Source organism: Chiloscyllium plagiosum, unplaced genomic scaffold (assembly GCF_037043375.1).
Source record: "Chiloscyllium plagiosum isolate Xiang-an unplaced genomic scaffold, Cpla_swu_hap1 HiC_scaffold_22, whole genome shotgun sequence".
Classification (NCBI taxonomy): Eukaryota; Metazoa; Chordata; class Chondrichthyes; order Orectolobiformes; family Hemiscylliidae; genus Chiloscyllium; species Chiloscyllium plagiosum.
This window is the reverse complement of record NW_028270160.1, coordinates 2,052,962-2,066,695: the sequence shown is the minus strand read 5'-3', so window position 1 is coordinate 2,066,695 and position 13,734 is coordinate 2,052,962. Positions and strand designations below refer to the sequence as shown.

The following is a 13,734-nucleotide window of genomic DNA, read 5'->3' as shown; positions in this document are numbered from 1 at the left end:
CTGTTACCCTGCCCACAGAATGGCCTGTTACCCTGCCAACAGACCGGCCTGTTTCCATCTCCACAGACTGGCCTGTTTCCATGCCCACAGACTGGCCTGTTACCCTCCCCACAGACTGGCCTGTTACCCTGCCCACAGACTGGCCTATTATCCTCCCCACAGACTTGCCTGTTACCCTGCCCACAGACTGGCCTGTTACCCTGCCCACAGTTTGGCCTGTTTCCCTGCCCACAGACTGACCTGTTTCTCTGCCCACAGACTGGTCTGTTACCCTTCCCACCTACTGGCCTGTTTCCCTGCCCACAGACCTGCCTGTTACCCTGCCCACAGACTGGCCTGTTTCCCGGCCCACAGCCTGGCCTGTTACTGTGCCCACAGACTGGCCTGTTACCCTCCCCACAGACTGGCCTGTTACCCTGCCCACAGACTGGCCTATTATCCTCCCCACAGACTTGCCTGTTACCCTGCCCACAGACTGGCCTGTTACCCTGCCCACAGTTTGGCCTGTTTCCCTGCCCACAGACTGACCTGTTTCTCTGCCCACAGACTGGTCTGTTACCCTTCCCACCTACTGGCCTGTTACCCTCCCCACAGACTGGCCTTTATCCCTCGACACAGACTGGCATGTTTCCTTTGACACAGACTTGCCTGTTACCCTGCCCACAGACTGGCCTGTTACCCTTCCCACAGACTGACCTGTTTCCCTGCCCACAGACTGGCCTGTTACCCTGCCCACAGACTGACCTGTTACCCTGCCCACAGACTGACCTGTTTCCCTGCCCACAGACTGTCCTGTTACCCTGCCCACAGACTGGCCTGTTACCCTCCCCACAGACTGGTCTGTTACGCTCCTCACAGACCGGCCTGTTACCCTGCCCACAGACTGACCTGTTTCCCTGCCCACAGACTGGCCTGTTACCCTTCCCACAGACTGACCTGTTACCCTGCCCACAGACTGGCCTGTTACCCTTCCCACAGACTGACCTGTTACCCTGCCCACAGACTCACCTGTTACCCTGCCCACAGACTGACCTGTTACCCTGCCCACAGACTGACCTGTTACCCTGCCCACAGACTGGCCTGTTACCCTGCCCACTGACTGGCCTGTTACCCTCCCCACAGACTGGCCTGTTACCCTACCCACAGACTGGCCTGTTACCCTACCCACAGACTGGCCTGTTTCCCTACCCACAGACTGACCTGTTACCTTGCCCACAGACTGGACTGTTACCCTGCCAACAGACCGGCCTGTTTCCATCTCCACAGACTGGCCTGTTACCCTCACCACAGACTGGCCTGTTACCCTCCCCACAGACTGGCCTGTTACCCTGCCCACAGACTGGCCTATTACTCTCCCCACAGACTGGCCTGTTACCCTGCCCACAGACTGGCCTATTACCCTCCCCACAGACTGGCCTGTTACCCTACCCACAGACTGGCCTGTTACCCTGCCAACAGACCCGCCTATTACCCTCCCCACAGACTGGCCTGTTACCCTACCCACAGACTGGCCTGTTACCCTGCCAACAGACCCGCCTATTACCCTGCCAACAGACTGGCCTGTTACCCTGCTCACAGACTGGCCTGTTACCCTGCCAACAGACTGGCCTGTTACTCTCCCCACAGACTGGCCTGTTACCCTGCCCACAGACTGGCCTATTACCCTCCCCACAGACTGGCCTGTTACCCTGCCCACAGACTGGCCTATTACCCTCCCCACAGACTGGCCTGTTACCCTACCCACAGACTGGCCTGTTACCCTGCCAACAGACCCGCCTGTTACCCTGCCCACAGACTGGCCTGTTACCATGCCCACAGACTGGCCTGTTTCCCTACCCATAGACTGGTCTGTTACCCTCCCGACAGACTGGCCTGTTACCCTGCCCACAGACTCGCCTGTTTCCCAACCCACAACTGGCCTGTTTCTCTGCCCACAGACTGACCTGTTACCCTGCTCACAGACTGGCCTGTTACCCTGCCAACAGACCGACCTGTTTCCATCTCCACAGACTGGCCTGTTTCCCTGCCCACAGACTGGCCTGTTACCCTCCCCACAGACTGGCCTGTTACCCTGGCCACAGACTGGCCTATTACCCTCCCCACAGACTGACCTGTTACCCTGCCCACAGACTGGCCTATTACCCTCCCCACAGACTGGCCTGTTACCCTCCCCAAAGACTGGCCTGTTACCCTGCCCACAGAATGGCCTGTTACCCTGCCAACAGACCGGCCTGTTTCCATCTCCACAGACTGGCCTGTTTCCATGCCCACAGACTGGCCTGTTACCCTCCCCACAGACTGGCCTGTTACCCTGCCCACAGACTGGCCTATTATCCTCCCCACAGACTTGCCTGTTACCCTGCCCACAGACTGGCCTGTTACCCTCCCCACAGACTTGCCTGTTACCCTGCCCACAGACTGGCCTGTTACCCTGCCCACAGTTTGGCCTGTTTCCCTGCCCACAGACTGACCTGTTTCTCTGCCCACAGACTGGTCTGTTACCCTTCCCACCTACTGGCCTGTTTCCCTGCCCACAGACCTGCCTGTTACCCTGCCCACAGACTGGCCTGTTTCCCGGCCCACAGCCTGGCCTGTTACTGTGCCCACAGACTGGCCTGTTACCCTCCCCACAGACTGGCCTGTTACCCTCCCCACAGACTGGCCTGTTTCCCTCGACACAGACTGGCCTGTTACCCTCCCCACAGACTGGCCTTTATCCCTCGACACAGACTGGCATGTTTCCTTTGACACAGACTTGCCTGTTACCCTGCCCACAGACTGGCCTGTTACCCTTCCCACAGACTGACCTGTTTCCCTGCCCACAGACTGGCCTGTTACCCTGCCCACAGACTGACCTGTTACCCTGCCCACAGACTGACCTGTTTCCCTGCCCACAGACTGTCCTGTTACCCTGCCCACAGACTGGCCTGTTACCCTCCCCACAGACTGGTCTGTTACGCTCCTCACAGACCGGCCTGTTACCCTGCCCACAGACTGACCTGTTTCCCTGCCCACAGACTGGCCTGTTACCCTTCCCACAGACTGACCTGTTACCCTGCCCACAGACTGGCCTGTTACCCTTCCCACAGACTGACCTGTTACCCTGCCCACAGACTCACCTGTTACCCTGCCCACAGACTGACCTGTTACCCTGCCCACAGACTGACCTGTTACCCTGCCCACAGACTGGCCTGTTACCCTGCCCACTGACTGGCCTGTTACCCTCCCCTCAGACTGGCCTGTTTTCCTCCCCACAGACTGGCCTGTTTCCCTCCCCACAGACTGGCCTGTTTCCTTCCCCACAGACTGGCCTGTTACCCTGCCCACAGACTGGCCTGTTACACTGCCCACAGACTGGCCTGTTTCCTTCCCCACAGACTGGCCTGTTACCCTACCCACAGACTGGCCTGTTCCCCTGCCCACAGACTGGCCTATTACCCTTCGGACAAACTGGCCTGTTACCCTCCGGACAGACTGGCCTGTTACATTCCCCACAGACTGGCCTGTTACGATCCCCTCAGACTGGCCTGTTTCCCTGCCCACAGACTGGCCTGTTACCCTCCCCTCAGACTGGCCTGTTACCCTGCCCACGGACTGGCCTGTTTTTCTGCCCACAGACTGGCCTGTTTCCCTGCCCACAGATTGGCCTGTTACCCTCCCCACAGACTGGCCTGTTTCCCTGCCCACAGACTGGTCTGTCACCCTCCCCTCAGACTGGCCTGTTTCCCTGCCCACAGACTGGCCTGTTACCCTCCCCACAGACTGGCCTGTTTCTCTGCCCACAGACTGGCCTGTTACCCTCCCCTCAGACTGGCCTGTTACCCTCCCCTCAGACTGGCCTGTTTCCCTGCCCACAGACTCACCTGTTACCCTCCCCACAGACTGGCCTGTTACCCTGCCCACAGACTGGTCTGTTTCCCTGCCCCAGTTGTACTGTACTTGGGGCTTATCTTGGTTTTCCCTGTGGAAGTTTCCTTACAGGGCTGGGTGCAACATCAGCTCAAAGATCTCATCTTCAATATTCCTGTACAAACAGGCGACCCCTCCCCCCATGAACTCAGTTGTTGAGGGGTCCAACCAGCCTTAAAGACACTGCTGGAGGCTGTTTCACCTTTAATCCAGGACCCTACTCGATCCTAATTCTGCAGCTCCTCACACTCACTGGCATTGGAATCTGTTCAATCAGCCAGAGAACACAAGTGGCAGTATGTGCAGTGTCAGGCAGTAAAATAATCTGCATTTCTCTTTGAGACATCTCAAAATATAGACTTCCTCAACCCACATTCCTGTGATCCACAGCTGCTTTATATAAACATATTGATTTTTAAATTCACTCACGGGATGTGGGAGTTAAAAGCAAATTACTGCGGATGCTGGAGTCTGAAACCAAAAGAGAAAATGCTGGAAAATCTCAGCAGGTCTGGCAGCATCTGTAAGGAGAGAAAAGAGCTGACGTTTCGAGTCTAACTGACCCTTTGTCAAAGCTAAAAAAAGGGAGAAATAGGGAGGATGTGGGAGTTGCTGGCTGACCAGGGCTTATTGAGAAGGTGATGGGGAGCTGTCTTATGAACAGTTGCAAGCCATGCTGTATTTCCAATGATACAGAGAAAATCTCAAATTCTGGAGATTTAGACAAATTCCCCTCCCCCAAAAAAAACCAAATGGTGAAAATGTGGAACAGAACCATCATTTCTGGAAGGTAAAGACTGATTAATGCTTTGAATCTAAAACAGAAATTGCTGGAAAAACTCAGCAGGTCTGGCAGCATCTGTGGAGAGAAATCTGAGTTAATGCTTGGATTCAGTGACCCTTCTATGGAAGGTTTTGAGTTTGATTCAGAGATGTTGGTTAGTGGTGTGTTGACATGGCAGGCAGCTGGAAGTTCAGGGTCTTGTTTGCAGACAGGACATAGGCCTTCTGTGAAGTGGTCATCCAGTCTATGCTTCGCTCCCCCAGTGTAGAGGAGAGCACATTGGGAGCAGCGAATGCAGTCGACTAGATTGTGGGAAGTGCAGGGAAAGTGCTGCTTCACCTGGAAGGTATGTTTGGGCCCTTGGATACTGAGGAGGGAGGAGGTGAATGGGCAGGTGTTACTCCTTCAGTGGTTTCAGGGGAGGGTGATGTGGGGCTGGGGGAGGGGGGGGGGGGTTGCTGTTGAGACTTCAGGAGTGGGCCAGGATTCCCTCGAGGGAACAATCCTTGCAGAAAGCCGCTAAGGAAGGGAAGGGAAATATGTGTCTGATGGTGGCATCTTGCTGGAAGTGGTGGAAGTGGCAGTTAAAAGTGTGGATGCTGATGTAGTGGCAGGGGATTCCTATCGCTGTTGTGTGAGGGAGGGGTGGGGTTGAGGGCAAAGTGTGGGAGATGGGTCAGACCTGGCTGAGGGCTCTGTTAATGCCTGTTCTAGGGAATCCTTGGCTGAGGAACAAGGTGGTAAAAACAATGACTGCAGATGCTGGAAACCAGATTCTGGATTAGAGTGGTGCTGGAAGAGCACAGCAGTTCAGGCAGCATCCGAGGAGCAGGAAAATCGATGTTTCGGGCAAAAGCCCTTCATCAGGAATAGAGGAACAAGGTGGACATTTTGGAGACTCCCTTGTCGAAGTAGCCATCATCAGAACAAATGCAACAGAGACTGAGGGACCTCTGTGCAGGCTAGCTGTGGGAGTCGGTGGGTTTCCCATGGAAACAGCAGGGTCTACAACCTTCAACTTGCAGAGCAACGTCAGTCTTTAACAGTTCCTCCCTACCAACCTCCTCCAATACATCAACATGAAAATAATAATAGCATAATTTACATGAAAATATTAACATAAACTATTCAAGGAAACCAAAAACCATGTTTTCATTGTGAGGGCGAGAAGCTTATCAGTTGCCACTCTTTACAAATGACAATGTCGATGTTGTTCAGAAGCACCGTGTGTGAGGGTGACTTCATGGCTACAAGTACATTTGAGCAGCAGGTTCTGCGGTTCTCATCGTTCTTAATTAAGTGGAGATGATAAATTATTCTGATTCTCCTATTGGATGCTGTTTTAATCGCAAAAATGCAGTACCTGACATAATTATCTTCATTCTGCACATCTTAATTACTAGTTTATTTTAAAGATGGTCAAAAATCTTAAAAGTCCAGTAATTCAGAGTGTGGTCTGTTTTAATTTTGTTTCTTTTTCTATAGATACATAAACACAAAGCACAGATTTTTACTTTGATGTATGTAAAGTATGCAATCTACTAGAGACATCTGGCAATTAGTAAAGTTTTACTTCAGAAATGTCAATTTTTCATTTTAAGAATCCCAATGCATCGAATCGTCCAGAAGAGAAAGGGCCCTGCAGCCGACTGAATCCATTCTGCCAAAGCTGCATCAAACCAACACTAACCACACTCTCCAACACTATTCCCTTGGCCTTGCACGTTATGACATTTCAAAGTGCAGTTGATTTACTTCAGACACTTATTTTAAAAGTTTCTTAAGATTCACAAAGGCTTCCCATCCCTAAAGCAAAGATCAGAAAGATTTGGTTGATGACAGACCAAGCACCAGTCAACAAAGAGCTCAAACTTCAGCAAGAAGGTTCGAGTCTTGTTTCTAAAACGATGCTGCATATCAGCTTTGGTCTCAGCACCAGGAATGAGCAGAGAGTATCACTGTAATCCCAGGATGGAACATTACTCACTCTCCCTTGGCACTTGTTAAATTTCCTCAGATTGTGAGGGAAACTGGGTGAGACTTGATTAAAGAAAATAATACTTTCTGGGAGGACAACTACAATCTCAGATTCTTATCAACATAGATTTCAGTAAATAATGAATAACAAAAGAAGGACCTTGCTGTTAATCAGCAGCTACTTTTGATTTGGCCTGATAGTTGTACAAACACCATTGGAAACAATTGCTGGAAGATTTTTTCATTTTGATTCATTCAAATGATTTAAAACTAAATAACAGATTTCAAAGTGTCTGAGAGTCTTGAATGCAAACATCTTGGATATCATTTTTCTGCTCAAATGTTCCATCCCCTTTGTTTTCATTTACCCTTCCAAAGTATAAGTTTTGTTCTTAACTTGTCACTCTTTGTATTTTCCTTAATCCTTCACAAGTGAAAGATGTGGTAAATATTAATTACGGAGCTAAACAGATAACCCCAGATATCTCAGTGTGATGAGTTTTGATGTTGAATTCAGAAATCTGTAACTTCTGAGCTATCACCAAAATAAATTTATCCTGAAAGTTATTGGACGATTATAAACAGTTGTCAGGGTAGAGTACTCACCATCCAGGTAAAAACAATGACTGCAGATGCTGGAAACCAGATTCTGGATTAGTGGTGCTGGAAGAGCACAGCAGTTCAGGCAGCATCCGAGGAGCAGTAAAATCGACGTTTCGGGCAAAAGCCCTTCATCAGGAATAAAGGCAGAGAGCTGAAGCGTGGAGAGATAAGCTAGAGGAGGGTGGGGGTGGGGAGAAAGTAGCATAGAGTACAATGGGTGAGTGGGGGAGGGGATGAAGGTGATAGGTCAGGGAGGAGAGGGTGGAGTGGATAGGTGGAAAAGGAGATAGGCAGGTAGGACAAGTACGGACAAGTCATGGGGACAGTGCTGAGCTGGAAGTTTGGAACTAGGGTGAGGTGGGGGAAGGGGAAATGAGGAAACTGTTGAAGTCCACATTGATGCCCTGGGGTTGAAGTGTTCTGAGGCGGAAGATGAGGCGTTTTTCCTCCAGGCGTCTGGTGGTGAGGGAGCGGTAGTGAAGGAGGCCCAGGACCTCCATGTCCTCAGCAGAGTGGGAGGGGGAGTTGAAATGTTGGGCTACAGGGCGGTGTGGTTGATTGGTGCGGGTGTCCCGGAGATGTTCCCTAAAGCGCTCTGCAAGGAGGCATCCAGTCTCCCCAATATAGAGGAGACCGTATCGGGAGCAACGGATACAATAAATGATATTGGTGGATGTGCAGGTAAAACTTTGATGGATGTGGAAGGCTCCTTTAGGGCCTTGGATAGAGGTGAGGGAGGAGGTGTGGACGCAGGTTTTACAATTCCTGCGGTGGCAGGGGAAAGTGCCAGGATGGGAGGGTGGGTTGTAGGGGGGCGTGGACCTGACCAGGTAGTCACGGAGGGAACGGTCTTTGCGGAAGGCGGAAAGGGGTGGGGAGGGAAATATATCCCTGGTGGTGGGGTCTTTTTGGGGGTGGCGGAAATGTCGGCGGATGATTTGGTTTAGGCGAAGGGTGGTAGGGTGGAAGGTGAGCACCAGGGGCGTTCTGTCTCATCCACACAATTCACCGCTTGGACTGAAACAGGCCTGTTTCCATTGATTTAGAAAATATTGTCAAGATTTTGAACTTCAATCTGAGTAAAAGGAACATCAGAATAGGAAATAAGCTTACAAAAAGAGTTGAAGTGTTGTTCTATGAACTTCAACAGAAAGTTGATCACGTTCATTGAAAAAATTAGTTTCCCACTCACTTCAAGTTCACTTTTGTTCCTGTCATAGACCAATTTCCTAAAAAGAGTCATAGGAAATGCTATTAAATCTTCTCAGGAGAACTAGAATTGAAATATAAATAGGAAACCCAACCATTAATTTGCCTTTTAGATGTTAAAATGTCCCCAGCTGTTTGACTGGGCTATTCTGATGCTAGCTGATGTCATTATTGGACTGTGTGGTAGATGGGGACATGGTCAACACAGATATGATGACAAAGTTTAAAAGGCATTTAGATAGAGACATGAACTGTCAGAGAATAGAGAGATATGGACCATGTGCAGGCAGATGGTGTTATTTTAGAATAACATCATGGTTGGCACAGACATGGTGTCTGAAGGGCCAGTTCCTGTATTGTACTGTTCTATGTTCTATGCAAATCAGGTCCCAGACAGAAATCTGGCTTGATAGATCATAGTTTGTTGTGTTTTATTTAACAGAGTTGACTTTCACAGATATAAACATGCAATGTTGCAAATGTTTCTAGGGGAGATGATGGCCGAGTTATATTATTACTGGATTGTTAACCTAGAGAGCCAGATAATATTCTCAGGACCTAGGTTCGAACCAAGTGAACCCACCTATTTCACTAATATCCTCTCGGGAAGGAAATTGCCATCCTTACCTGGTCTGGCCTATATGTGACTGCAGACCCACAGCAATGTGGTTGGCTCTTAACTGCCCTCTGGGTGAATTAGGAATGGACAATAAATGCTGGCCCAGCCAGCAACACCCTCATCCTGCGAATGGATGAAAAAAGCTTTCATTTTGACAATAAAACAGAAGTTTGTTACAAATAGAATAAACTAAAATAGAATAAACTAAGCTTTTTACATATACCACAATTTGAAAAATTTCAAAACACATTGTGGAACAAATTCTTATCTATTCCCAAAACCATTGCTTTACAGGATTCCAATACTGTTCCTTTTAATTTCTAAACTTTCTTAGCTTCAAATAATCCTTTCAGGTTTATAATCAAACACTTCTGGTCTGGAATTCACAAATTAAAACTGTGGTGACCAATTTCCTTCTAACTTCTACCAACTTCTTACTAACTCCTTTCTTGTGGAGAAATGGTCTTACAACTAGCACCAGCCAGGACTTTCCTGAAGTACCCCAAAAGCATTCTCAGTCTCTGGGATTTTTTAAGCTCAAATCAATCCTTGATCATTTTAAACCAAAGAGCAAACAAAAAATCATTTTTGCTCTCTCCAATCGTAAAACCCTCACAATAAAAATAAATTTTTGTTATCACGCCAAGAGGGCCACCATTCAGCTACTGTCTGACCCAAAACTCATAATTAGTTCCAACTTTAAAATGAAGTTGTTGTCAGGATGTAGGGAATTCTGGAAAATTTGCTTTTATTGTCCATTCCTAATTACTATCAGAAGATAGTGATGGGCCTTTCTTTCGAGCTGCAGTGATCCTTGAGATGATGCTGTCCCCAATGACAAATTGACTTTGGAAATGTGAATCCAGCCAAATGTAAAGGCAGGAATACTTTGTGCTTTGTGCAAGTGGATTTGGAGGTGAAATGTGTAAAGACAATTTGACTGAAGTGGTGATTTACAAATGGAAGGAGACTCCACCATCATTGGCTGTTGCTGTCTTTGTCTTAATCTATTCTTGGGCTTGTTGTTTTGCCAAAAAAAAAATCTACAGAGTCTGCGGAGGTCAAGTAAAGACATGAAAATTATTTACAAATGTGACTAACAGTAGGAAGATCTAACAAGGACCTGGACAAGGATGTAAGGGAACAAGATCATGATCATATGAGCCGGTATCACTCTCTGTGATGATGCATATTATGTCTGCTTTACATATAATGCAGTAATCCCTTTATATTATAGCGACAGTTCAGCTCGCTTCTGAACTGGCTCATTACAAGAGCAAATCATCTGGTTTCATACCCCACCTGTAATATTCTTCTTTAGATAGTTATTCAATTTGATTCTGAAAGCCTCATTTAAACCTGCCTCCCCCATACTCTCAGACAGTACATTTCAGATCCTAACCACTCCCCCACACTCTCAAACTCTATATCCCTGACCTCTTACTCTGTCGGGAAATATTTTCTTGTGAGTCTCTTTTTATTTTGCCAATCACTTTGATGTGGTGACCTCTAGTCCTGATTCTTCAAACAAATGGGAACAGTTACTCCTTTTCTGCTCAGTCCAGATACTTTATGATTTGGGACTCTGAGTAATGGATAAATAAACAGGTGGATAAATTCTGAAAACAAAGATTCTGCTCTTTCCCATTGGAAAAATGAATATGTTTTGCCTGATGTAGAATTTGCCTTTGTGACTGATAGTTGATTATCTTCTACAATAACACTTTCCATTGTTCTGAAACTAATCTTCCTTATTTTTAGATGTTTCCACAACGGAAGCCTGGACCGAGCCGAGTTGTTCACATCTGTAATCTTCCTGAAGGAAGCTGCACGGAGAATGACGTCATTAATCTTGGACTCCCGTTTGGAAAAGTCACCAACTATATCCTCATGAGAGCCACAAACCAGGTGTGAACACAGAATTCTGCAAACTGCCTCATCCCGAATACACTGCTCATCCAACATTCTGACCAAACTAAAGCGAGATGTTTGTAATACTAAAGCTTTTCAAAAGGAAAGTCAATAGAGTTGCTCAGAATTTCCAGCCAGAAGCTCTCTATTTGGCGTGGTTGTTGTTTACCGGGTTAATGCTGCATTTGAGACTGCACCCAGCCTTCCACATTGAGCCCTGTCGACTCCTCTATCCCAGAGTGTTGCAGAATAAAGCCTACAACTTGCATTTACCCCAGTACTGCTGTTGGGTAGTTCATGGGAGCTCTGTCACTTCCCCTTGCCGCACTCTTGGGCAGTAGTTAACTTCAATGGCTCACTATCGTGGAGAGAGGTGCCTATAGTCCTTTTTCACCTGTGGCAGTTTCCCTGCTCTTTCTCCCTTGTGTACTCATCTACGTTTTCTCAAATGTATCTATACACCTCAATAACCTTTTGTATTGCAAGTTCCTTATTCCTATTATTCGCAATGGAAAGGTTTGTGTCCTGAATTTTCCTACCTTTGATTTATGACTCTTTATTTTACACTAGTTCATTCGTGAAAGCATCCACTCCACGTCCACCTTCTCAAATCCTTTCATTATTTTAAAGACATCTACTCAGTCACCTTTTATTCCCAGTGCCAGAACAATTCCAGTTTGTTCAATCAGATATTTGAGAGCTTTAAGAAGTGAGGAAGCAGCTGGAAAGCTCCTATTTCTGGGCTGGATTGTTCCACTTGAATCCTGGCTGCATTGGGTCAAAGAGAGAGACAATGTGGAGGGCTCAGGTACCCCTCAGTGTCTGACCTCACACTTAGCTACAAGCTCTGATGGGATGGCAAGTATCAGAGGGAAAACCTTCCATTATCTTATATCTTGAACCTGGGTGAACCTTGATCGTGAATTTCCAAACACATGAAATTCACTTTTTATTTTGGTCACAAACCTTCCCCCCCCAGGTGTCCTGTGCCCTGCACTGGTTTGCCATCTGTCCCTGTGTGCCGTGTTTCAGTCTGGCAGCTCTCCCTCAAGGCCTGGTTGAAGATGTGAGGTCCCAAAGTGGGAATTTCCAGGATACATCAGTGCATTGTGATGCAGTGCAGCGATCCAGTGACTGTAAGCTGACCCTGTGTCATTGATTTACAGGCCTTTTTGGAGATGGCATATCATGAGGCAGCTCAGGCAATGGTGCAGTTCTATCAACAGAAACCTCCAGCTATCAACGAGCAGCAACTGCTTGTCCGCATGTCCAAACAATACAAGGAACTCAAGCTGAAGGTGAGCTTACATTGAATCACATGATCGGACAGTTAAAAAGTAAATAAAATGTAGCAGTGGCATACCGCATATAGCATTGATCAAGCTATGGGTCATTGCAGCTGAGCCTGGGTTTAATCCGAGGGGCTGTGGGAATGCAGAACAGGCTGCAGGCAGTTTAGATTAGATTACTTACAGTGTGGAAACAGGCCCTTCGGCCCAACAAGTCCACACCGACCTGCCGAAGCGCAACCCACCCATACCCCTACATTTACCCCTTTAACCTAACACTACGGGCAAGTTAGCATGGCCAATTCACCTGACCCGCACATCTTTGTGACTGTGGGAGGAAACCGGAGCATCCGGAGGAAACCCACGCAGACACGGGGAGAACATGCAAACTCCACACAGTCAGTCGCCTGAGTCGGGAATTGAACCCGGGTCTCTGGCGCTGTGAGGCAGCAGTGCTAACCACTGTGCCACCGTGCCACCCACATTGGAGTTAGCGAACTCCAATGTGTGAACATCTGAGAGAAGAACATTTCAGGGGGAAAGGATCCAGTAACTGGAGGTTCCCAGCCAACCTTACTGAATATTTCAGTGAAAATGAGGAGGGCAAGAACAAAACCCGCTCAGAAACACACTCCAATCATTCTCCATCTAAGTATCAGGCTCATAGCCAGATATCTCCCAACCTCCACTTTGTCCTTGCAAGAACTGCCAGTGGACAATGTGCCAGTGGACAATGTGCCAGGGACAATGTGCCAGGAGACAATCCTACAGTGGGTAATCTGACAGTGGGTAATCCAATAGTGAGTAATGTGCCAGTGGACAATCTGACAGTACAATATGCAACAGGATAATTCCCAACACTCGTTAATGTTTAAACCCACAGGATAATCTCCCAACACCGTTAATGTTTAAACCCCACACGATAATCCAACAACACCTGTCAATGTTTAAATCCATAAGATAACCTCCCCAGCACTCGTTAATGTTTAAATATCCCAAAACTCCGAGGATGTGCTAATATCTGGCAAAGGAGAAATCTTACCCTGTCCCTTTTGAGATGTCAGCATGGATAGCATGGGGAGAGTGGTGTCCTTCTGTGTTGTGTCACTGATTCGTTGGTTCGGAGTGTCTCTAAATCAGCAGAGGTAGACAAATGAGATCAGTAAGGGGATGTGACGGGGGCGGGGAGGAAGTGTGTTGTGAGTTTATGGAGACAGCCTCTCGGTTAGGTGTCAGACAGAACATTCCCACTTGGTCTGAATGCCACATTTTGTTCCTCCTTTGCTCTAAATCAGTTCATCAGAAACTGAGCTCACTGCCTTTTGGGGAAAGGGAGGTGCCCATTCAGAGCCGCCTGTTAAATATTAAATACAAATGTAGCTCTATCGTTCACCTTTGGAACTCCCTGCTTGGATCATGTTCTACATTTGGAT

At 48.0% G+C, this 13,734-nt stretch overlaps 1 protein-coding gene and 1 long non-coding RNA gene across 3 annotated transcripts in view; one reads left to right on the top strand and one right to left on the bottom strand.

Moving 5' to 3' along the window:
- Positions 1-13,388, bottom strand: part of LOC148145926 (uncharacterized) — a 34,690-nt gene extending 21,302 nt beyond the window's left edge. The window contains exon 1 of the long non-coding RNA XR_015760861.1: positions 13,344-13,388. This is a non-coding gene — a long non-coding RNA (uncharacterized LOC148145926). The remainder of the gene's footprint in view (positions 1-13,343) is intronic.
- Positions 1-13,734, top strand: part of rbm20 (RNA binding motif protein 20) — a 325,960-nt gene that overhangs the window by 266,970 nt on the left and 45,256 nt on the right. For both annotated transcript variants that reach the window (XM_043713177.2, XM_087998710.1), the window contains exons 6-7: positions 10,863-11,009; positions 12,179-12,310. In XM_043713177.2, coding sequence (XP_043569112.2) covers positions 10,863-11,009; positions 12,179-12,310 — 279 coding nt within the window. The remainder of the gene's footprint in view (positions 1-10,862; positions 11,010-12,178; positions 12,311-13,734) is intronic.